The 24,707-nt window shown below is 38.0% G+C and overlaps 1 protein-coding gene across 1 annotated transcript in view; it reads left to right on the top strand.

Annotated features, from left to right (window-relative positions):
* PTPRR (protein tyrosine phosphatase receptor type R) overlaps positions 1–24,707 on the top strand; it is a 140,568-nt gene that overhangs the window by 51,639 nt on the left and 64,222 nt on the right. Inside the window, exons 3-4 of the mRNA XM_039703872.1 lie at positions 18,238–18,351; positions 21,533–21,688. Of these exons, the coding sequence (XP_039559806.1) occupies positions 18,238–18,351; positions 21,533–21,688 (270 nt within the window). The remainder of the gene's footprint in view (positions 1–18,237; positions 18,352–21,532; positions 21,689–24,707) is intronic.

Raw genomic sequence — 24,707 nt, 5'->3', positions numbered from 1 at the left:
CAATGACAGTAACTCTGCTGCAACAAAGCAGACTTGGTGTAATGATTGAATTAGAACAAGCATCAGCATAGGCAATTGTCTTTAGCATCCTGGGTCTAGGTTCAATTTAGTATTTAATGAACTATAAAGGGAAAGGACTTGGTAAGAAAGAATCAAGTGGAAAACTCTGAAACCATGTACTTGCATGGCACCTTTATGGCCCTACCATAAAGAAACACTGAGCAGGTGAGAAGGCACCCAGAAACACTGGGTAAAGTTTAAATCATATTTAGACTCAGAAACTTATCCAAATTTGGCAGCTTCTGAAAGAGTGCTTTGATCTCTAGCAAATTCTATGGAAGTAAAAAGGGTTTTTTTCAATAATATACCTAAAGAGGTAGCCTTCCTGCAGCTTCCATCTGCTCTTCTACTAAGCCTAATGAATAAAGCAAGGTTTAGGATTGAAGCCTGTACTACAGAAGCTGCTGGAGGTGCTGCTACTGAGGTCAGTATCTGCAAACATATAATTTGCATATTGCCTCCCTGTCCTGTCACTGGGCAGTGCTGAGAGGAACCTGGAGCTGTCTTTCTTCTCTGCTCCCTCCCATCAGATGTTTATGCACCTGTACCTTCTCTTCTCCAGTCTAAGCAATCCCACATCAAGTTCCAGCAACTGCTTTGGAGGCATTGGCTTCACAGTGGTGATGTTTACGGTGGTGCTTGTGTGAGCAGCACTGGGTCTCTGGTCACAGGTCTCCATCTGTTTGAAGTGCACTGGGAATACCAATCCCTTTCACTCACCATCATAGCCTTCTCAGTTCAGCAGAAGCCTTGATCTTTTGCCCAAATCATACCTCTGCCACTGCCAAAGGCGTCTGCACTTCTTCCCTGGCTAATTCAGGTCTGGCTTATTTCAGGCTCAACAGAAATCTGGAGCAATTGCTGATTTACAGTATCTGGCCTCTACAGGGTGTAAGGGCAAGAGCTAACCTGAGAAACCTAATTTTCTTCATCTTGATGACAATAGAAGGCAGTATAGTGCTATAGGCACAGACCTGCTTCCCAGGCTTCCCATCTCATATAACCACAGGATTGAAAGCAGAGGTTTTCCTAGCATAAATACTCACTTCAGTACTCAGGGTTATGCATGTATGGACTGTGCCTAACAGCTCTGGATCAAGAACTGTGATGTGCTCATTAGCTGCAGTGGGTGAAACAGGATCCAAAGTAAAACAGACATTGAAACCCTGAGTCGCCACTGAACTCTTCACCCTCTTCAGTCTACGTCTATGTGGAGTAGCAAAAGGTACATGGTACTCCCAGGCCTGAACTCATTCTGAGCACACTCTGCGTCTTTACATTGTTCTTTAGGAAAACATGTTCTGAGACTCCTGCAGAGCAGAACAATTTTTATGATATCCTTGTATCCTGGGTCCACTGATACTAGACAGAAGTAGGAATAATCATGTAATGTGAGGAACTATTAAGCTTATCTAGCAGAGACACAGCATAAAAAATGTTTTGGTTACATTGTTTTTATATTTTGAAATAATTTATCCTTGGCATGTAATTTAGAAAATAGGGTTTAATGGCTGTTGGTAATTGCCTGTATGTTCTGGGATCAGTATGTGTAGTGTTCAAAATTGATGTTACTAATTAAATAACAGAAACAGGAACCAAGAGTTAATTGCAGTCTGTGCAGGTTGCCCCTCAGGTGTTTTGTGTCACTGAGTAAGTCTCAGCTCATTAGTAGAAACAAAGTCAATAAGTGTTTACAGAACTGGAAGCAGCTGGAGAATTACAAAATCATTACATCCCATAGAAGCTGTGTGCCGTGAGTGTGTGCAGTCATGGTCATGGTCCTGCTCCTGATCACCATGAGCAAGACATTAATGAATTGAAAAGTGGTAGAAAATGACAGCATTCATGTAATTCTTTCTGTTGATTACCAAGATAAAAGATACAATAACTGAATTTTGCCACCTCCTGAAGTGGCTGTACATCATTCAGTCAGATCAGAGGTTAAATAGGGACTGTATTCACATAACCTCTCCATGTTTTCCTGGAAGTATCTGTTCATTTGTTTATTGGATATGAACCCTGACTCACTTTATGAATCACTCTTTAAAAATACATTTCTTTGAAGGTCAACTACATATGTTGTCCCAAAATTTTTTATTATCCTGAGTTTAGTCATATTAAGTACATGATGTTCAGGTGAACTTCACCTGAATTACCCCATGTGTCTCACCTACCTAATTACCCCCTGATCCCTGATTATCTGAGTTATCTCCAAGCTTCTTTATTATCATCACATTTCTGTATGACTTTGTGTGACTCAATAGACCTCTAATAAGCATGTTGACTGGCACAAAATTGCTACAAACAGTTTTCTGAAAGAGATCATCTGTTCCAGCGTATTTGCAGGTTTACCCTTCTATTTGCTCTTCCAACATCCAGTATGATTCCTTCTGGAATAGAATATATACATCAAATTACTATCACCCATAATTTCTAATCCCTCAAATGATACCTAGAATCTTGTTCTTTTTTTTCTCTGTAAGTATGAAAATTTTGCCATCTCCCTGTTGATATTTAAAGAAAAACACCTTACATATACTTAAGTCTGCTAACCCTAGACACCCATTGGTTGTTTTTCTTCCTTTAGGCATTGCCAAGCATTCATGCAGTCTTCTTTTTTTTTTAAATGAAGACTTTACAGGACATCATGTAGACTTTACAGTATTTATATGGTTATCTAAAGCAATAAGAATTATCCTTCTTCACAGCGGCATAATTTCTATTACTGTTTCTAGTCTTTTCACAAACTTCATGTTTTCTGCAAGCACTTTGGGTTTTTATGAATGAGGAATGTCCAGATATCAGCACTCTCTGGATTTGAAAGGAGGGCATCAGGCTTCCTGGAGGGCCAGACTGTATTTGTGGCTCACAAAGTATTTCTCTGTTTCTCCTGAAGGTTTGGGGTTTTTTTCCGTTCATTAGTGGCCATATTCAGCAGAACCTCTTACAAGGTGGAGCTGTCATGGGCAGACTGCCTTATCCACATCTGCAGAATATGTAAGACAAGAGCCTTAGTCTGGGGTAGCACTGCCACTGCCATGGTCACTGCTGTCAGAATTCCAAGCAGCCTGCAAATGGGTTTGCACTGCAGATGGATGTGCAGTCCCAAATTAAGGTCATATTCATCATAAGGCTCTTTAGGAAACACTGATTTACAACCTTTTTATGCAAGCAAACTCATGTCCAAAAAAACCCAAATTAAAGGCACTAGAGAAGTACAACATCACTATGAAATTATGCCTTTCATCAAGTTTACCTAATGGAATTTGAATGTTTGAGTGTAAAATTCCCATGGGGGTCTGTATTCCCAATTCTAAGTTTCTAAGGCAGTCTTGTTATTGCTTATTAGTAACAGCTCTCATCACATACATTTATTCCATCTTTGGACCAAGAATGGCACTGCAGCTTCTCTTTACTACCAGATGTAATATTTCTTCAGTCTAAGGTAAACAACTACATCCCCTACTAACAATTAAAGCTCTACATGTGTTCAATTGTACTTGAAGTTTGAATATACAGGTGTGCATAAATATCTGAAGGATATGACCTTAAAAGTCTCATATATCCAAAGATTCATATTCCTTAAGGACATAAACTGTCAACTAGCAGCTTCTTTCTTGCATGAAAGATTTGTGAAAAATGTCTTTAAATAACAAAAATTGTCGGTTTTTCCATGTAGCTGTCAATTCTACTTTCTTTTACTAAACCATCTTCAAGATATTAAAATTAAAAGGTTTGAGTCACTGAATGAAGATTTGGAATTTGTACTTACATAAATGGCAGAATGGCTGTTCAAGTTAAAGGTTAAATGTATTTGGGCTCTGACAAAATGAGAAGATATTATTTATTCACTGAGTTTTGAAAAATATTTTTGAAAATGTAATTTTTCTCATTTGTGAGCTACTCTATGATCTATATAATTTCTATATGAATTGCTAGTGCAGAAGATAGAGAAAAAACAGAATACAGAATTTAAATGAAATTTAAAACCTCACAGTTAGGTGCAAAGTTAGAGCTTAGAACCTCTAATTACAGTCTAATTTTAAAGACTCATGAATCACACATATGTTTTCATATTATATTTGGTAAAAAATGACAACATTCTACTGACATGATGAAGTTCCCATCTCATTCAGGCTATGCAAATAATTGAAATGCTTGTCTTGTGTTTTGTATATTAGTTATGTAATATATTATTATGTCAATTAACTGTAAAAGTAGTTCTTAATAAAACAGGAGAATCTTTATTCAATACATGCTGCAGACAGAAAAGAACACACATGGCTAAGTACAAAATAACATCTTTGGGGTCCCCAACACAGGAAGGACACCAATCTGTTGGGGTGAGTCTAGCATGGAGAGCCACCAAATGGATCAGAGGGATGGAGCACCTCTCCTGTGAGGGGAGGCTGAGACAATTGGGATTGTTCAGCCTGAAAAAGAGAAGGTTTTGGGGTGATCTTCCAGTACCTGAAGGGAGCCCACAAAAAGGATGGAGAGAAACTTTTTTTACAAGGCCATGTAGTGACAGGATAAGGAGGAATGGCTTCAAGCTGAAAGAGAGTAGCTTTAAAATAGGTATCAAAATAAAAACTCTTCTATGTGAGGCACAGGAACAGGTTGCCCAGAGAAATTGTGGATACCCCCTCCTTGGAAATGTTCAAGGAGAGGTTGGATGAGACTCTGAGCAACCTAGGGGGGAGTGTCCCTGCCTATGGCAGGGGGTTGATTCTGTATTTATTGATTCTGTGATTTCTTCCAACTGAAGCTGTTCTATGATTCTATGACTTGATGAACTCAGGAGGTATTATATAAAAAGAACTTAGATAACTTAAACTTTGCTAGGGTTAGAACACCAAGATTTTCTGACATAAAATATAAAGAATATCTCCAAAAACCCAGAAAAGGATATAGTGAGGCATATTGGCCAGATTTCTGTGTTGGGTGTCCAGATCTTTTTACTTACAACAATGACATTATATACTTTTTCATGTTTCTAAGATAAGCAGCACCTGGCCTTGGTATACTTTTGGTTATTCAGACCTAATGAATATTTGTAGTCCCCTGTTAGTAGAACCATGAAAATAACTACATGAAAAGAACTACAAATGTAAACCAAGAATTACTGTTTTGCTAAAGTTTTCCTTGTCCATGCATTCTTTCTGTCATCAAGCATGACATAAACCTTCATGGTACTGTTGAAAGTGTTTAGAAAAAATAGAAGCACCTCTGCCTTTAACAGATGAGACAGCAGCATCCTGGACCATATTGTACCTATCTGACAAAAAAGACCCAACCCAAGAAATACGATGTATGCAGTAGTAATGGAAGAAATAAAATCACCATATGGATGACCAAGAGATGGTTCTACAAATAATAACAATTCTGTCTATTAAAAACCCATGTTGTTGGTTATATCAGTGTAGCAGCTGTCCAAAATACCTCTGAAGAAATACATTCCAAGGAATTCAGCAGGAGTTTCATCAGTCCTCGTGGGGCTTAGTGATCTTTTGCTGGACACAGGTCCTACTCTTTCCCCTTCACACATTTAATCAGGCAATATCTGGAAGTTTTTCTGGGAATTTTATATTTAATGAGGAAAAAATTGTATAAATGAGAAGCTGGAATAGCCATTTAGTTAATCTTTTGTTTCTTTGTTCATCCCAATGAATGAACAAAGTGAAGTTATGGAGTTAATTCCTTTGTTCAGCATTGTTTGTGTAGTGAAATGAACAGACACAATATAATGATGAGGCTGGTAAGGCAGGTTTGTTAGTTTTAGCTCTAACTCAAAGAAAAGACATAAGAGGGATTAGTTGGCAGGCTGAGGAGGAACCCTGCCAACCCTAACGACATTGGCAATCAGAGACCCCATGTGCAGTAACCTAGCACATTTTTCATCGAGGTAACATGATATAACATGATACCCTGCTGCTTTGTAGTGTAATGATGGTTTCTGGATAAAGGGCAAATTGCTGCATGCAAAGCCATGATAGTAAAATTATGGTAGAGATGGGGCTGAGCCCATTGCTGTATGCACACCTCTGGTTCTCTGTCTTGCCATCCTGTTGGGTGGTGAAGCAGGACTGCACCCTTATACTGAGTTGTATGATAAGGGCTCTGCTGTGCAGGGCTGACAAGAGAGGGGATGAATGGATATAATATATACATTTAGACTGCTGCACAACACTGTGCTATCTCTGTCTTTTGGAGGAGTAAAAGATGGGACATGTAAACTGTGCAAAATAAATGATTTGCCAGCATGGTGTGAGGAGAAGATAAAACACAGCAGGGAAGTGGGAAGTGAGGATAGTGCAGGAAATAAAGCTCTTTAAAGCTCTCCAGTAAATTCACATCTACATCTTTAAAAATACAGTGCATGTTTAGTCCAACGTGGATTGGATCCATTGAGTTTGCTCCTGTGCACTGACCAGAGGCTGTGCAAAGCTGGCACATTTGTGTTCTGCTGTGTGCAGCCAGTGTCCCTCTGGAAGTCATGAGTTTCAGTCATGACTGAATAATGTCAGAGGGATAATGTCAGTGGATTTTCTTCCCAGAAACCTTTGCTGATTAGGATGATTTGCAAAACAGATTCCTGTCTTATCATAGCAAACAGGAACAAATCTTTAAAGGATAGATCATTGAAATATTTTTTTCAAAACAAGCTAAAGATCAGTTAGACATTATGTATAAAACATAGACAACAATAACCATAGTCTCCAATGAAATTCCTGTCTTTGCATGATACTGTGAAAAAAAAAAGTAACATGAATATACAAATTTAAGTAATGCTGTTCCACTTTTCCTGAGGCTTTGTAGCTTTTTGTTTCATTTTGTTCTTCCAGTTGACTTCTGGACTTGTTGAAGTAATGCAACTCCACTAGTAGGTTAGGCCATAAATTTATCTGTATACCAACCAAGATAGAAGCCATACAGCCTTTCATTAACAAGTATAGATGCTATTGTTGTCTCTTTCCTTGGATATAAGGTAGATGTCCTGTTTGCTAGGTTTTTAAATGAAGTATAGAAGTCCTCTTGCCATAATTTGATGGACTTTTGATTTGAGACAGGTATAAAACAGATATTGCTCTGGATCACAGCCATACACTCAGTATCTGAGAAGTTGAGTTTTCTTCACAGGCATCTCTTCCTGCCCACATGGAACAGCAGCCACAGAACCACTGGGAACCTCCTGGGTTTCTAGAGTGCAGGAAAGAGGTAGGAAGTGTACGTAAAGGTACACTTGTGGCATTCATACAGAGGAGCAGAACCTCTCAACACAAAAGGCACCTGGTCACCTGGGTTGTGGTCACCTGAGGGAATCTGGGAGATTTCTTGTATGTTTAAAGAATATTAGAAAGAAGGAATATAGAAAAGAAAAAGAAAAAGAAAAAAAAAACAGAAAAAGAAAATGAAAAAGAAAAAGGGAAAAGAAAAACCTTCAAATCTGTAACTGCTATTTCTCTCTGAAAGAATTCTGAATCAGTTTGCTTTCGTGTATGTAGAATGAGTGGACTATATGCAAATACTTTTCAATATTCTCTTTTAAGGGTGATCAATTCTAGGAATAAAAGGGAAAAAATGCATTTTTCTCATTCTAAACATCTGAGTTTGGCTTTGACAGTTGTGTTGCCTGTTTAAGAAAAAAAATGAACACAGAATGGTCTTCTGATCTGAATACAATGAAGAGAGACTAAAAAAAAGATCAATGAATTAAGCCCTTTCTCCCTGTCATTTTAGAGATGTAAACATCCAATAGTACAGGGCAGCACAGCTTCTTCATATTTGACCTCATTTCTTCATTTTGACCTCACAAGTTGAGTCCCTTCTAAAGAAAAGTCCTCCAAATTAGCCTGAAAGCCATTTTAGAAAACCTTTTCTCTAATAGTTGAGTCTGAAATCTTGTCCTGTATTAGGACATTTGGGTCACAGTGTATGCATAGTATTAACAGAGCCAGAAACCTACTAGTCAAAAATACAATATTGTTATTAACATAAATAGAAATTGTTGAGGTAAAAGTCTCCCTAAATCTTTGAGGATTTGGTGTTAATGTTTTCCCGTCACCCGTTCCTCCTCTCTTTAGTACTAGACAGAAGAGGAAAATCCAGTCTGCTCAGCTGATCATGGGAAAGGGAATTTTTACCTAAAAGCTCCTGAAATACATTCAGTATTAGCATCTTCAGAAAGTCAACGTTCCTGAGACAGTTGCCAAAAGCATGAGATTGTCTTTTCATCTGCTTTCTTTTTTGTGAACTTACAGTGATAGTTTTGCTAAAACTTGGGACAAAGTGACATGTTCAGTCTTATTATTCCATCATTCATGTGATTCCATGACAGAATAAAGCCCAAAGTCATTCAGGATTTATCTAAGAAAAAATTGCAGGCCCCCAAGGGTTTTGCTTCATTTTGCTTAACTTTCTTTAAAGTACAAAATGGTAAAAGGAACATAAGTCTGGAATTACATGGTTGTCTTGTATTGCCTGTCCTTGGTTCATGTTGGTTTGGAGTGCTAAAGTAGGAAGGGAAAAATCAGTAATACTAGCTTTATTTCAATAATTTGTGATTATGGTGATGATAATGTCTATAAACAGACTTTTTTGGGCTAAAAGGCTGAAAGCTGATGAGGTCCCAAAATGTACTGATGAATTCCATCATGCTAAACAGCCCTTGTTATTGGACATTTGTTTCCTGAAAATGGGATTCTGATCTCTCAAGACTTGAAGGCTAAGGAATCACTTCTTACTTTCAAAGTCTTGGCTGTGCTGGACCATTAATCCAGACTGCCCTGGGACATGAGCCTTATTCCAGAATCTCATAAGAACAGCCATTTGTGTCAATATCTCAATTCCAGTTGAGTCAAATGTATTTTAAGTCTTTTTTTCCCCCCTCCAAATGTATTTCAAATTTTCTTCTTCCTGTGCCCAGAAGCTGCAGAGAACTATGACTATGAGAAAAAAAGGAAAGCATTTGCCTCTTTTTGTAACATTCCCATTGTGTCTGAGTTCAGGGAGATTTTGTTCATCTGAAACTAGCAATAAAAATGGTCTGTGCAAATAAATGCATGAGAAAGCTAGGATGTCAGCAGTACTGAAATCTTACTTTGATTTTCGAAGCAGAGAGAAAGATTATGAACGAGAGTAAGTCAGTGGGAGTCTTTTGGCCACATCCGTTCCAGAAAGATGTGAAAGTAGCTGTTTATGTTTCTATTTTTGTTCTTCAGTAGTTTGTAAGCTTATATGTATGTTTATTTCCATGCCTGCTACAATTGATATTTAAAGTCTGAAGATAAAAAGAAAAGGATGGTTTTGCGGTGGGATTTTATGTCTGCCATTTTTTTAGAAGGCATTTTGATTGTCTTTTGTATTAAGGACCATTATACAAAGTTGTAATGGGAATTCAAACTTCTGTAACTGAAAATCATTTAGGGAAAAAAAATAGCTGAAATTATGGTTTTACAAAAAGAGCAAGAAACAATATGGGCTTTCTGGCATTTACACTGGCTCTACCTAGAGATTTAATAATTGGACTGAATTAATAGCTGAAATTAGAGTTTTACAAAAAAAGCAAGAAGAAACAATACTGGGTTTCTGGCATTTAGAACTTTACACTGGCTTTACCTGAAAGTTTAATAATTGGCAGAAAAAACCCCAAACATATTCTAAAGTGCTGTGCTGAAGAGGCTCAAAAGGATCTGTTTGCTCTGAGGATTACAGCTGGCTTTGGGATGATGAAATAGGATGTGACTGGTACAATCATGCTGTGCATAAAAGTTGTACTGGACATAATAGCACCATGAATTTCTTTTGCAATGCAGAGAATAAATGTTTTGCCAATATTGAATAAGGACAGATAGGACAATTTTATGGAGCTCATTATACATGCCTCTCAAAGAACAAAAAGGTTGAAATAGTGTTCAGCTGAGCTCTTCCAGCTCTCTATGTATTTCTAAATCTCTTCATTGTCTTGTGCTTTTCCGTCATCTTGTCCTTTGCGACTGTCTGCCATAAGGGAGGAGGGCAGGGAGAGGTGGTTGGATGCAGGAAAAAGCCTAGAAAAGTATCGGTGCTTTGAAATAAACTTCAACTGTTATTTTAAGAAAACTGAAATACTTTGTGATTAAGAAATTCCCAGTACTTGAAGGTACGCAGATCCTAATTAAAAAAAAAAAAAAAGAAAAAGAGAGACATGAAGTAACTTTAGGGGGCACCATTAAAATTGTCTGTGAAAGAAGCTAAAAAGTTGTCTTCTACATATCTGACCTCCATCTTACTAAAATATATAAAATCCTCAGAAGGGTCAAATTCTCTTATTCCCATTTATAGGCATAGAACTGAAGCAGTACAACTGAGGCAGACTTGCTAAGGCCAGAGGCATAGCAACATTTCAGCCTCTCATCCATACTAGTTATCAATTGGCAGTAATTGCAAGCACTCCCAGATTAATATTTTTTTAAAAAAGTTGTCAAATTTTTAAAATTAGTCATGAAGAACAAGAGAACTACTGCAGCCTCCTGCTCCTCTCCCTTCCCCTTCCAAATGGCTCCCACAGTACAGAGACCTGGTATTATTTGGTATTATTTAATGGTGAGGCTGCATCAAATTGGTGTCCCATGGACAGTAGATAACTTTTCCTTCTCCTGTCCTACAGCCCCTCAATAATGACAAGTATGCATTCCCTGGGCATTTAGGATATGGGATTCTGCAACACTCTTACTCAAAACAGGTCCTATTAACTTTACTGGGCTTTGAATAAGGTTATTCCCTTACTGAGTTGTAGGGGCTATGGAACAGTAGTTTACCAAAATCTGCAGTGTATTTGGTGTTTGGAACCTGTACATACCTTCTGACTTCCAAATATGTGGTTAATGATTGAGGCATTAATCATAGGCAAGAGGTAAAGGGAGCTGAGGACAGTGTAACACATGGTTTCAGACTCACCCCACCAACTACCTCACATTGTGGGACAGGAATGACCCACACAACTCAGAAGCCAGGAGAATGAAATAATATACCTTTTGAGATTTCCTTTGGAATAAAGAAAACTATTCTGTGTCTTGTATTAGATGGGATCAGTCAATTCACATTACCTTGTAGCACCACACTGGAAGAGCTGGCTCTTATCTTTTCTTAGAGACTGCAAGCCCAGAGGTTAATGCAAAACATAAGACTGATGGAAATCAAAGTGCACCTCTTGAAGACAGGTATTAACAAACCTTATCCTTAGTGGGCTGAATTTCATTCTTGTACACTTCAATCATCAATCAAGGTCATAAAGTCTTCCTATAGCTGACTGACTCACTGCCCAAGTGCAAGTAAGCTCAGTGAGGGAATTGGGGGAATTGTGGCCAAGAGCCAGACCTCACAGATGGAACGTTTCTCACTCTTATGTTGATGCTTCCTACAGAATTGATCAAATCAGCACCAAATCAGCTGATCTCATTTGAGACATTAGTTCTTCTCCCTGGAAAAAGAAATGTAAATCTGTCATGCAGCTGAGACAAACCACTTTAGTCATATGATGCACCCACCTCCAGGAAAGTTTTGCCAGTCTGAGCAGTGGATGCCAGTGGAGTGCCCTGGCATCACCTCAACAGCTGGTATGGTGTCTTCAGCCTCTGTGATGCAGCAGTCTCTAGGATCGTCTTCAGCTGGTACCTACCTGTGCAAACAGGACTAGAATGAAACTCAGTTTCTAGCCCAGGATGATGGGCAGCACTCAAACCTTGCAACAGCAGACTGAGAACATTCTTCTGTTGTAGCACTAGGGTTCATCTCAGTTTCTCACAGTGTATGATAGCCAACTGCATGACAAGGCTTGTAGTATGTCTTCTGTAGAGTTTCCAGGGACATTTGTGACTTTCAATGTCCGTATAAGCATTCAGCCCTATTCCTACCTTATATTCAGTCTTTGTCTTCTGCAACTTCCTGTGGTGGAGTCTGTGGGTTAATTGCAGTGTGGAAGAGACTGCTTTGATCCATACATTTTCACTTTCTCATATTTTAATTAACATTCACTTGAAAATCACATTGAGAGGAGACCATACAGCTATCTGGACCAATTGAATTAACCCTATATTTCTCATCAGTTACTTCTGTCTTTGATTTATTCCACAGAGCTCATAACATGCATAAATATTTAAATGTATATGCTTTCATGAAAAATTGATCAAGAGCCAAAAATGCTATTTAATACTATATGAGAAATGCATAATTCCAGGAAACAGTATGCTTACTTTAAATAAAGATTTTTCATAACAGATGTGGGTTGGGTTTTTTTCCTTGAAAAAATATGAGTGAAATTTTACATTGTCACATCTTGAAAAGCAACATGCAAATATACTAAACTTCCCTGGACTAATCAGGACTTGAAGCAGTCAAAGTAACCTATTCCTATCACTTTTTCCTAATACTTATACTAAACTTCCCTGGACTAATCAGGACTTGAAGCAGTCAAAGTATTCCTATCACTTTTTTCCTAATACTTGTACAGAACCAACTTAGAGCTCTATTTTCTTATCACCCAAATACTATTTGGACAAGCACTTATATTTTTGCAGTCCACATATGATATTTGGGATTGTTTGGCAGGTTTGCATATTCTGCAGCCTCGGTGTCTCCTCAACAGAAACTGGATGACTGTAATAGAAGCATGTTCCAGGTCAAGAGTGTTTTTCATTGCTTTTCACTGATTCTTATAAACTCAAGTGTATGCCTGTAATTCTTCTACTATTCCTGGTGATTTTTACTATACTTTATTCAATAATTGCTCCCTGACATTGGAAGTATTTAAATGTCCCAAGACTGATATTTCTAGTCATATTGTGCTTTAGCACAAATATATTACATATGAAAGTTTGAGTAGGTCACTGCAGACAACTGCTGATACACAGAAATATGAAGCTACTTTAATTAATCACTAAGAATAATTGATTTTATGCTCATGAGAATTTTATCTTAGTTTACAGACATAATTCAAAGTTTAATGTGGACCTCATAAAAGGGCAGGTCTTTTCTCTTAGAGAAAATCATATGGTAGTGGGAGAGGTAAATGGGAGAGGAGTGAATGCACCTCAGATACCAGCTTGGCTTAGGGCAAAGTTCCTTTGGAGTGGCACTTGGCAAAATGCATTGTTGTAGTTGCATAATTCTGGCTAGGGATGTACTGCCTCCCATGTGATTCATGGACTATCTGAGACACTAAAGTTTCTGTGACATATGACTCACATAATTTTAGAAAGCCAAAATATTCTGTGGGTGTGTATCAGGCACCTGAGCCAGCCAAAGGGGCTCACCTGATGCCCAGTGCAGCTGCAGTGTCAAATACTGAACAGTGACAGGAAGGAAAATCTAATGTGTTTAGGGGGAGAAAAAGAAAGAAAATGCATGTATTTTCACAATTTTTTGATATATTTGTTGTAGTCTTGCACCAAACCTGTACAAATAAATCTGCAGCACTTTCAGCTTCCCTCCTGATAAATACCTTTATTTTGGTTGTGCAGCTGAGGCTGTCTGATGAGGATGACAGGATGAAACACTGTGCATGATGAACTGTGCAGGCAGCAGATGGGGGTGCTCAGACAGAGTGGCCCACAGCATGGCCACAGTGCAATATTTGCTTTAGTGCAGAACACCTTCCCATTTTATAGCATTTTTGTTCAATTTTTAAAACCATATATAAATAACTGGAGTACAGGCAGGTATGAAAACTCTTTTCTGAGCTCTCTCACTTGTTTGGCTTAACTAAGTAAGTGTGTTTATTTTTATTTTTCTTTTAGCACAGAATAGAACTCACCAGTGGCCCTTAAGTATGTAAAATTCCTAGCATGTGTAATTTGTTGATTTAGTTTTCATCTTTTTTCATAAAGGTGTTTTTAAGATGTATACTTTCACTTTTAATCTACTTTATCTTTGGTTATTTTTGTTCTGTATAATCAGTTTGGCTGGAGGTTTGAGAAAACATCTGTGGTGGTAGGATCAGAAGGAGTCTTGGGGGGAGCAACAATGCATAGAAATGGAATCGTATATTGAAGCTCATTGCAGAAAGGATAAAATTGATGATAAGGAAAATGTAAGAAGGAGGTGTGTCTCTGAATTTTTCTTAAGAAGCAGAACCTGACCTGGCAAATTAAGGTTTATTGTAATATCCAAAAAATATCATTTCAGACTCTGTGTCACACATTCCCTTCATGTTAGAGATTTTTTTTGTCCCTTTAACATGAAGATCTTTATTAAAAAGCCCCTGTAGGATGTCAGTTATGAATGATCTTTGGTGGACTTCTGTGCTGAGATTCCCTTTCTGGAACTGTCTTCCCAAGTTTTCCACTACAAGCAGAAAACTCCTTCATTTCAAACTCCATTTTTACTTGGATCAGAGGAACCTAGAAACCGTCGCCACAGTTGCGATATCCAGGTGGGTAATTGCTCAGGAAAATGAGCCGTCCGGGGTGTTCGCCTCTGGGCTCAACAAGTCGCTATTGCCAACAGAGGCAGCTGATACAAAATTATAACCTCCTTGGGGAGCTGGTTGCAATCCATGATAAACACTGCAGATGAGCAAAGGTAAAGGATTAGAGCTGTCTTACTGGGATGTTTCAGCCCTTTCTTTTCCAAAGCAAAAGGAGCAGCTAGAGGAACACAGTAAGACATAACTTGTGTATCTATGTTAACGCTTTGTTTTATTTATTCAGATGGATTACTTTACCGAGGTTAATTTCACTTATTTTTGCAGGTGGTATTAGTACTCATGGATTTAATTTTTGTAATTATAACCTGTAAGTGGCTTGTCAGCTTTCCATTGTTCCAGTGATTCTCTTAATAATGGCACGTCACACTGTTTGTCTAAGTACAGGTATTATTGCATTTGTACTTCATCCATTAGCAGTTTCCTGTCCTAATCTCTTACCTTTGTGGACTATAGTCAAAACAGTATTTAGGCATGCCATCAGAATGGCACAATAATATTAAAATATTTAAATATTAATAACATTTTGAAAATTTTATTATAGACATTTAAGACTTTTTTTTTCCCTTTCCCCTTTCTATATTCTTTATTTTATTTTTAGTTTTTTTCTGACTAACTTTTCTCAACAAAAAATTGTTATACTTAAGAATTTGCAGAAAGGCAATTTCACACCAGACCCTCAGGTCAGACTTAAATTTCAGTCACCTTCAGGAGGCACATGCCAGAGCCAAGAATATAATGCTCCCAAGCGTTGCCTTCATCCCAGACCAGTCTGGTAACGTTGTTCTTACTGAGAGACCTGATGCCTATGCTGAATAGACATAAATTAGCTGTGATCTTGTCAGAAGGAACTTGGGAAAACACTGTAATCTTGCCCTGTTCCTGTCATTTACTGTAAGCACCCAGAGTTGGCCACAGTGTGATGAATTGACACATCACCAATCTAGTCCACTGCTGCTTTATGTTTTTATGAATACAATACCAAAAAAGGGATAACAGAGAGCACAGAGCACATCTGTGATGTTCTTCTCACTCTAAAGTAGGTGCTCTTGGGATTCCACCAAGCATTTATGTAAATTACCTTTCACTGATTGAGTTAGAAATTCCATTCCTAAAGTGACAGATTCTGGATTGCTTACTTTTCCTTTTGACAGGAAGAGTCAAATGCACTCCCTTGTGCTGTCTGAAGTAGGAAAAGGCGACCTGCAATTCTCTTACTCAATTTTTTGCTATAATTGCCAAAGAGCTAAGATTCACACTGAGAGCAGAAAAGGGGAAACAGATCCTTTCAGTGAACAGCAAAACAAGGTTCTTATAATCAGTGTGAGATGCTTCTTCCTTATATATTTCTTGGGCTTTTTTTGGGATGAAAAGTCAAAAAAAAAAGAGAGAAAAAAAGAAAAAAATCTTCATAGCAAATCTTTACAGCTGCAGAAGAGGATGCATACTGAGATAAGGCTTAAGGGCAAATTTCTTAGTAAGTTTTCTGAAAGGGTCTTGTAATCTCTATGTGCAAGGCCAGGTGAGATTTTTAAGCAGGCTGATGCCAGACTGACAGAGAGCTGGGGTCTTCAGGCTTCCTCCAGGACCATGAGGACAATGTAGCTGTTACAGAGACACACACACGCTGCAGCCATGGGTCAATATTTGTTAAAGAGCCCAGTGAACCAAATTCAGACCTGCTAGGCAGAATGTGACTCTCGAAGATAATGGAGTTTCACCACATTTTACTGTCCCTGGATATGATGAACCACAATCTCAGGATGCTAAATCTATGAGAATTTATTACCTTTTTATAGGCTTTTTAAGGTCTTCTATTTCCTCTGAAGCTAGATATTTTTCTGGCTGTTTAATTTCTGTGTCTTTATCAGTGAGGTTTTAACGCACTATTTAAGAATATCTCTACTAATGTGTTATGATACCTGGCTCAAATATGTTTAAATGAATGTATTTTAATTTTATGCCTGCTAATTTTGCTCAGTAACAACAGTTATTATTAACCTCATAACTTGGGGTCACTGGCTTGGACACTTTATGCCATCCTAACCTATCTCCAGGGACCCTCATGACAGTCTTTCTGTTTCAGGAGCAACTCCCTTTCTCATTTACTCAAGACCTTCAGACCAGGCTGTCTCAGCGTAGTCACAGCTTCAAAGCTCCAAACCAATTCTTGTCAGGTGTTCCATGAGTCAGTCTGAGGTACAGAAGAAAAAGTGCTCACATCTGTTAGACCTCCACATGTCCCCTCTCAAGACATCTCTCTATTTCAGTGATAAACTCGGAGCAGTTTTGTAACCACTGAGGATGTCAAATTCAAGAAGAAGCGAAGAGAAGATTTTGCATTTTGAAAATGCCAGGGTAGAAAGGGTATTTTAAGTGGAAGAATTTTGTAATACTTCCAATTGAATTAAAGCTCAGTTGTGTGGTAAGAGCAGATCTCATGCATCAAGACCCAACAATCCCAGCAGAGTAAAAAAAATGAGAAAAAGGGAGAAAAAGAAAGAAAAACACTCAGTACTGTTAGAAAAATAGAATTGATGGTGAAAAAGGAAAGCAATTTTATGGTTTTACATTATTGCTTATAAATACTGATAAAGAACAACTCTCCAAATGTGTGATGTTACTTTTCTTTGAGATAAATGTTTCCTTTATTTCTGAACCATAACCATATTCCCAGTGTGATATCTGACCCATGGATATTTAATTCTCTTTATGCGGCTCTGGTTAGGAAGGAAGAATACCTGCTTAGTTCTTCAAAGCAAGATGCTTGTTCATGGCTCTAAATAGGAAATTTAAAATAAAAGTATTTTTTATCTTGAGTCAACTGGCTTAGGCAGAACTTAGTAACTTCCTAAGTCAGAAGTTTCCAGAAGCATTGTAATCTTGTGGTCATCTGACATAGTCATCTTTCCTCTCTTCTCCACTACATATTGTCTGCAAAAGGGATATGAAAACAAAGAAGTAGACCCTAAAGTACCACAGGAAAGTACTGTCTATCAGTTATCATGTGAAGACACAATATCTGGGTCTTCTTGGACACAGAAGATTTGAGCCTAAATTATTTCTTGGGAAAAATTCCACTGACTTCACAAAAAGGATCTGAACTTGAGGAAGCTTCTAAATTTCATTATAATTCTAACACATGGAAAGAAAATGCTTCAGTGCTATAGTTTGTCTCATCCTGTGACTTGGATGAGGAAGCTTTAGGAAATTCAAACATGGGGAATGTATCCAGAATGTTTCATTTCTGATCTCAGAAACTGCTAATCAAAGTTAAAATTGTATGATTTCACTATGTGTGACTCATTCTTCACCTTCAGGAAGATATGCTAAAACATTATTCCAAAGGAATCTTCATTGTGGAAACTCAACATCTCGTTCTTTAAGGATGCATTGATTTTCGGTGCTTAACTTTTGTTTCTAAAGTAGTAATTGTGTTATCTTTAACACTGCGACTTGTCCAAGGAATTAAGCTAAAAACATCTGGAACCCATTCTGAGTATACTTGGGTAAAGGTGGTACTTTGCTAATGAATAGCATTTAAAGTACTGAAATGTACCTTTGGACCTATTATATATTGTGATGCACATAGATTACACAGACTATTGTTCCAGGAAAAAAAAAAACAACAATTAGCGAAAAGCCCCAGAGATCAGTCATCTTGAGAATTAAATGTCTTGGACAAGGAGTTCATTTGAACTGATTTTGTTTTTCAGACACTGCAAATGGATGTAAACAAGCTGAATATCACATTGCTTCGGATATTTCGCCAAGGAGTGGCAGCTGCACTGGGACTGTTACCTCAGCAAGTTCATATCAACAGACTCATTGTGAGTACCAAAAGACTGTGTGTATTAAAGTGTACTTGTTTATTTAAATTCTCTTATATTAATTTTCCTGTCACTCTGGAAGAGTGCAATTAAATGGGACAGAAAAATACTTATTATTCCATTTCTTCAACTGCACTATAGATCCCCATTACAAAATTATTTAAATTTCCCTTTGAAAGTACACAATTCTCAACTAACCCAGATAAATCTCTTTGTCTTATTCATAAGCAGTTTGCTTATCCCTTAGTTTTCCAGTGCAGTTCTTTTTCATGTTCACACTTTATCCATGTTTTGTTTCTCAAAGGTTGAACATTGCTCAAAAAATACACGTGATTCATCCTTTCAAAGGAATCTTCACAATTTATCCTCAGACTTTACATTAGTAAATTAAGTGTCTACAATATTAATATTCATACTTTGTTATTCTGCTATAATAATCTGTCCTCAGAAATGATCTTGTAGACTACGGTAGACTACGGTATCCTACTGGAAAAAGATGGTGAGAAATTTGCTTCTAGCAAAAAAAAACTTTTTAAATCAACTGTCATTATATGGTTTTTTTTGTGTATGTATACTTAATACCACTGTTGACTTTTTATGACAATTTTACCAACACCATGTGTGTATTGCTAGCCTTCAATTCAGTTTGCAGAGGGAAGAAGAGTTTTTTTTTATTCCACATGCAGGTTGAATATTAGGGAAGAAAACTGACAGGTTCAGTACAAAAGAATTTTCTGCCTTGAAAGCTTGATAGGATTGTATACATCAAAAAGGATTATAAAACTCCTTCAAGAAATGTCTCTGTGAGAAAAGATCTCACAAAAAATACAGCGAGAAAGATCAATAGGAATGCACTGCAGCCTGTTCCATATTCTTCAGGATTCTCTCTCATTAGTGACAAGCGATGATAAATTTCATTTGTCCTCTGCATTGACCAGAATGAAAGGTTAAAAACATATTCAGAGAAAAGCACAATTAAATTAGAAATGTTTTGAAGTCTGAGATGTGTATTTCAATACACTGAATCACCTAGTAGCTTTCTTACTATGCTCCTTAGAAATTATATAAATAAACAGAAGAAATATGCTGTTTATTTTCCTACTGACTCCACTGCTTTTTGCTTTCTCCTCTCATTTATGATTTAAGGGAAGAGATAATGTGATTTTGCACCTGCATATAGCCCAGAATACAGTAAGCATTATTATTTAATTAGTATTTTCAACACCTGTAGAAGTTCTTTTATGAGTCAATATTTCAGCTATATAAAAAAGCAAGCAAATGTTTCCTCTATTTACTCTAAAATCACACAGAGTCAAAATTACTAGGAAGATAAATACATCTTAGGAGACATTATTCCCACTTTTCATCCTTCTAAAATGAGACAGTTCCTCTCGCACAGAGTGCTGGCAAGCAAGCAGAGAACATTAAAATTCATCTTGCCTTGTTTCAGTGTGTTGTTTCTAAACTACTCATCTAGGCTCCCTGTAAAAGCAGTAGAGAGGATGGCAACTGCAGGAGAAGAGGCATTGAGATGCATCCCAATTATATTAGGATGAATGAAGAGATGCCAGTCCCTCCCTGCTGACTGAAGTGAGGTGAGGGGACTCAGTCCCATGTAAGCAGCTCTCAGAAGTGTTTGGGAGTCTGGAAGCCAGGATGTGGATGGGCACAGAGGGAGCAGACAGCCTGCTAAGCTCTTACATGTTACACAGATGCCAGAAAATATTAACTCACTATTTCCGGTGTCTCCTTAACCTTTCCAGTACATCCTCCTCCCATAAAGTTTCACTGTCCTTTAATGGGGTAGAGAAACTCATAAACAGAGGAGACAAAAAACACTGGGAATGCTGCATACCCACCAGGCCTTGCCTGGTGCCTGTGACCTGCACACAGCAGCAGTCCCCTTCCCATGTCAGAGGCTGAGTACAAACCCAGCCTAAAACCAATTTCTTCAGCTCCCACAGGTAGCCAGCATCCTTACCTTTCTTACTGAGCAGATGGACCAGCAGCACATGTGAGAGCACAGAGGACAGATTTAGGGCAAGCATGTTTGAAAGAGTCCCTCTCTGTGTAACTCTGGTTTGAACGCAAGGAGTATTTTATGCAAAGGGTATTTCTTGCAAAGGTATTTTCAGAATAGCAAAAGATGTCTTTTTCCTCACTTCAGTACAGATAATGATGCACATTCTAGGTGATGGGAAGGAGGCAGGGGAAATCAGGATTATCCTTGATTAATAATCAGGATTATTATTATCAGTTTGAACTGATCTCTCCGATCCCATAATGATGTATAGCAAATAACCAGATTGGTGAGGTTCTTGCCAGACCAGGCAGCAATGCAGGGAGCAGCTCCATGCCTACCTCATGTGTGTGGAATCTCCCAGGTCTGGAATCTGCTCCACAGTGTCAGCGACTGGCCATAGCCCTGGGGAGACAGTTCCCACATCCTGTTTGGACATCAGAGCTGTCTCACGTGCTGTTCAAGTCTATCACAACAGAGAAACTCTCTTTCCTTTTGCTACCTTAAAACAGAGTGGGTATCACTGACATTTCTAATACAGAGCCTCTTAGGCTGCCAGGACTGCATCAAAGACACCAGGCCAAGAATTAAAAGATAAGGGAGTGGACATTCTCAGGTCACCCATTAAGTGCTAACAAAACTTCCCTGGTCCTTTAATTTCGTTGGACCATATTAAATTGCACTGGAGTCAACTAAGAGGACTTTATTGTGGTATGTGTCTGCCATGTGTTGAGAAGGGACTAGAAAGTAATGTCCAAATATCACAGCATTATGCTAAGCATTCCTATTTCAGCTTGGCTGAAATAAACTATCTGCTAAAGTCCCTGCTGGCACATTGCCATTGACCCCATCCATGGCTCCTCCCATCACTATGTTACATTGATTGTTTAATGATACTAGACTCAGGAAAAGTCTACCTTGTCAATATTGATTGAGACAAAGCACTCATGTCCACTCATGCATGATTTGCATTTTCTTCCACAGTCTGCTGGGATTTACAGAGACAGGCAAAAGGTATGCTGTGCCCACAGAGCAGGTTGCAACCTTTATACTCCATGCTTTTGCCTTTGGAATTATAGTTGCAATCTACAGAGAGCAGAGATTAATGCCAGACCCCTCCTATGATTTTTCTCATTTTTTTTCTTTTTTTTTTTCCCCTAGGGGAAGAAGAACTGTGTGGAACTGTTTGTGTCGCCACTGAACACGAAGCCAGGAATTTCTGAGGCACTCCCATCTGAAGAAGTGCTGCGTTCCCTTAATATCAACATCTTGCATCAGAGTTTATCCCAGTTCGGAATAACAGAGGTCTCCCCTGAGGTTGGTTACCAATCTTCTAACCTGTATTATTTTGATGCAGATTAGGCACTTACATCCTTGGCTGAGGTTCTCAATCATGAGGCAGAAAATGTATGGGCTTAGAGAGCATTACTACTGTAAGACAATTATCATAGAATCCTCAAATATTCTGGCTTGGAAAGGATTGTAAAGATCACCTAGTTCCAACCCCTCTGCCATGGACTGCTGCACCTTTCACTTGACCAGACTGCTCAGAGCACTATCCAACTAGCTCTGTTAAATTACTTTTGTAGTGCTTTATTAGGCTATTTACTCTTTAACATCCTTGTCCTCCTTGCACAGATGAGCTACTATTGAAATCAGAGTCTAGATCCCAAGCATGCACTAATTGCTTTAAAGGAAATGGACATAAGGAATTCCACTCTATTAATGGTGGCAGGAAGATATAATAATTTCAACAGAGAGATAAATGGAATGCAGATATTGGGTGTCACCATTACTACCCATGTAACTTTTGTCTGACATGATTTTGAAAAACTGAATCTGTACATTACACCTATGATTCTTTCTATTTTTTAGTATTGGCAAGAGATTTATTTTCTTTATATACTCCAAAAAGAGGTTAAAAATAAAACTTGTAGCTATTGTTTGTATGACTTCATATATTTTTTGGAAGAAAATAATCTATTTCAAAGCAGAGATAACATTGTCATCTCCACAGCTTATCCTAGACATTATCAGTGAGATGGACATCTCATTCTGGGTCAACCATTTAAACTGTGCCCAGAAAATGAAAGAAAGTAAAAGCCTTAAGGGTAAAAGGCCAGTAAGCTCATGGATATGGCCATATCACACTACATTTTATTTATTGTCTTACCTGAAGCCCTTACATACATTTAAAGGACCCTCAGAATACAGTCTGGGGCCAAACCCCTTCAATCATGTTGTCAAGAATCACGATTTTCAATAGAAACTCCCAATTTGGCAAAGGAAGTGTCCATGTCCAAAAAAATGGGGAAAAAATTTAAATACTCTGATGAGCTGTGTTTCACTCTATGGGTAAAAAGTTCCTGGGGTTTTTTATATCCAAAACTGAATTTTAGACACTGCTGTTTGAACCATTGGGCTGTTATGCCTACCTGTATTTCTACTGATTGGAAATTGTTTTGCTCACTTTATGTATTCTAAGGATCTAGATGTCTTTGCTACCAAAAAAAAAAAAGAAATATAAAACAAGGCCAGTTCATGTTCTACTACAGCAACCAGCCACTATGAAAATTCAGATTCTCAAGGTTTAGCTGTTCTAATACAAAACATAGCAAAGCAGTGGTTTCCAAATGTCAAATCAAGTCTTTATATCACCCATCAGCAAACTGAGTGAAGCTTCCTTTAGGTCAGAATTTCCTTTGTATTTGAAGCACACGAGTCTGACAGGTGGGATAGAGGAAATTATCTATTCCTAGTACTTCTGTTACAAATAATACTTCAGGTAGACATGGGGCAAGAACTTATATGAATAATATATGAACAGAGAAATGTCATCAAGCTGTGAAGAGATGCCAGAAAAAAAACAAGACTTGAACTCAAGAGCTCATCTTGAGCTAGATACATTTCAATAATCTAGAGTGTTCAGATATCCGTATATTCTTTCTGGAAAAAAATGTAGGTAATCGTTTAGAACAGGATTATTAGAAGGAAATCTGTGTAGTCTCTAACTCCTAATACTGTTGGAGACACAAGAGATTATTTTAATATTTCAATTCATAGCAGATTATACTGCTAAGGCATTTACCCTGAAAAATAATGCAGCTTTGCACTAATGGATCTCAATAAATAGTTTACATGTGTAAGACTACAAAGAAAATAACATCTAAAAACCAGCAACATACAATCTTTACTTGGTCAGCTTCCAATCACTTATTCTCCCTCAATTTGCTCTAAGAACAAATTGCTCCAAACAAAGTAACAGTGAACTGAAACAAAGCAGGTAAACCTTTGAAGGAAGGTATGGTTATACAAAGCCTTACATAGCTGTGATGCATGATTTCACCCATTGTAAAATGCCCTCTGTGTGTGTACTGCTGAACTATCAATCCTGATTAAATTATGAGCTAAAATTGTACACTCTTCTACCAAAAGTATGAATACTTCACAACCAGTATTGTATGTGCATTATCAGTGTATCTGTGCACAAACCAAGCATCACTCTCATCTTTCTAGGTGGGTGGCAGACACAGAGGTGTTAGGGCTGGAATTTTTCTCCTTTTTGAGCTGTATTTCAGTAAGAGCTGCCTAAGGCTTGAAAGTCTTCTGGCTCTCTCTATGGTAAACAAAAAGAGATATGTTTGACAGGCAGTTCATCCCATCTGCAACACACCTCTCCTGAGATTGCTTGGTTGACCCTTTTTAACAAGGTTTAGTGCAAACTAGACCCCCCAGAGGGTTAATGCTGTGGGAGATTAGCCTGTCCAAAGAAATTTTACCAAGATTATGTAGGAAAACCCGCATGGAAAACTGCTCTGCTCTAAGTTTCAGCCGATACTATATCATAAACAGCAAAAGTCCCGGTGGATGTCAGTACCTGGAACTACATTTCCATTCATTACAGAAATAATTGTCCACATCTGCTGATGCATTGATCACTGCTTGATTTATTTTCAAGTAAATTGCCTGTCTCAAAATTACATCCCAGTTTCTTACTCTGCAGTTACTGAAAGAGCAGTTTCCCTATATGTCTTTGCTGTAGGAACCATGAGAGTACTTTACTGCCTGGTGTAAAATGAGATGTGTACCAGTGGAAATGTGTAAATTTAAATGTGTCTTTGCCATTTCAGGGGTTCAGGACAATGTCTATACCTTTCATATCTCCTTGACTTTCCAATGGCTTATCATAGTCGTAGCATTTGTTATTTTATTGTGGTCTAAAGTTTGTGTCTAAGTGGGATTTCAGACTGAGTTCTGCTCCATGGGATGTACCACAGTTAGAAGCAGACTTCTCCAGAACAAAGTCCCAAACTGTGCTTGATGGTAGGACTATATT

Source organism: Passer montanus, unplaced genomic scaffold (assembly GCF_014805655.1).
Source record: "Passer montanus isolate IOZ18808 unplaced genomic scaffold, ASM1480565v1 scaffold17, whole genome shotgun sequence".
Classification (NCBI taxonomy): domain Eukaryota; kingdom Metazoa; phylum Chordata; class Aves; order Passeriformes; family Passeridae; genus Passer; species Passer montanus.
The sequence above is the reverse complement of the archived record's forward strand: the minus strand, read 5'-3'. Positions and strand labels throughout refer to the sequence as shown.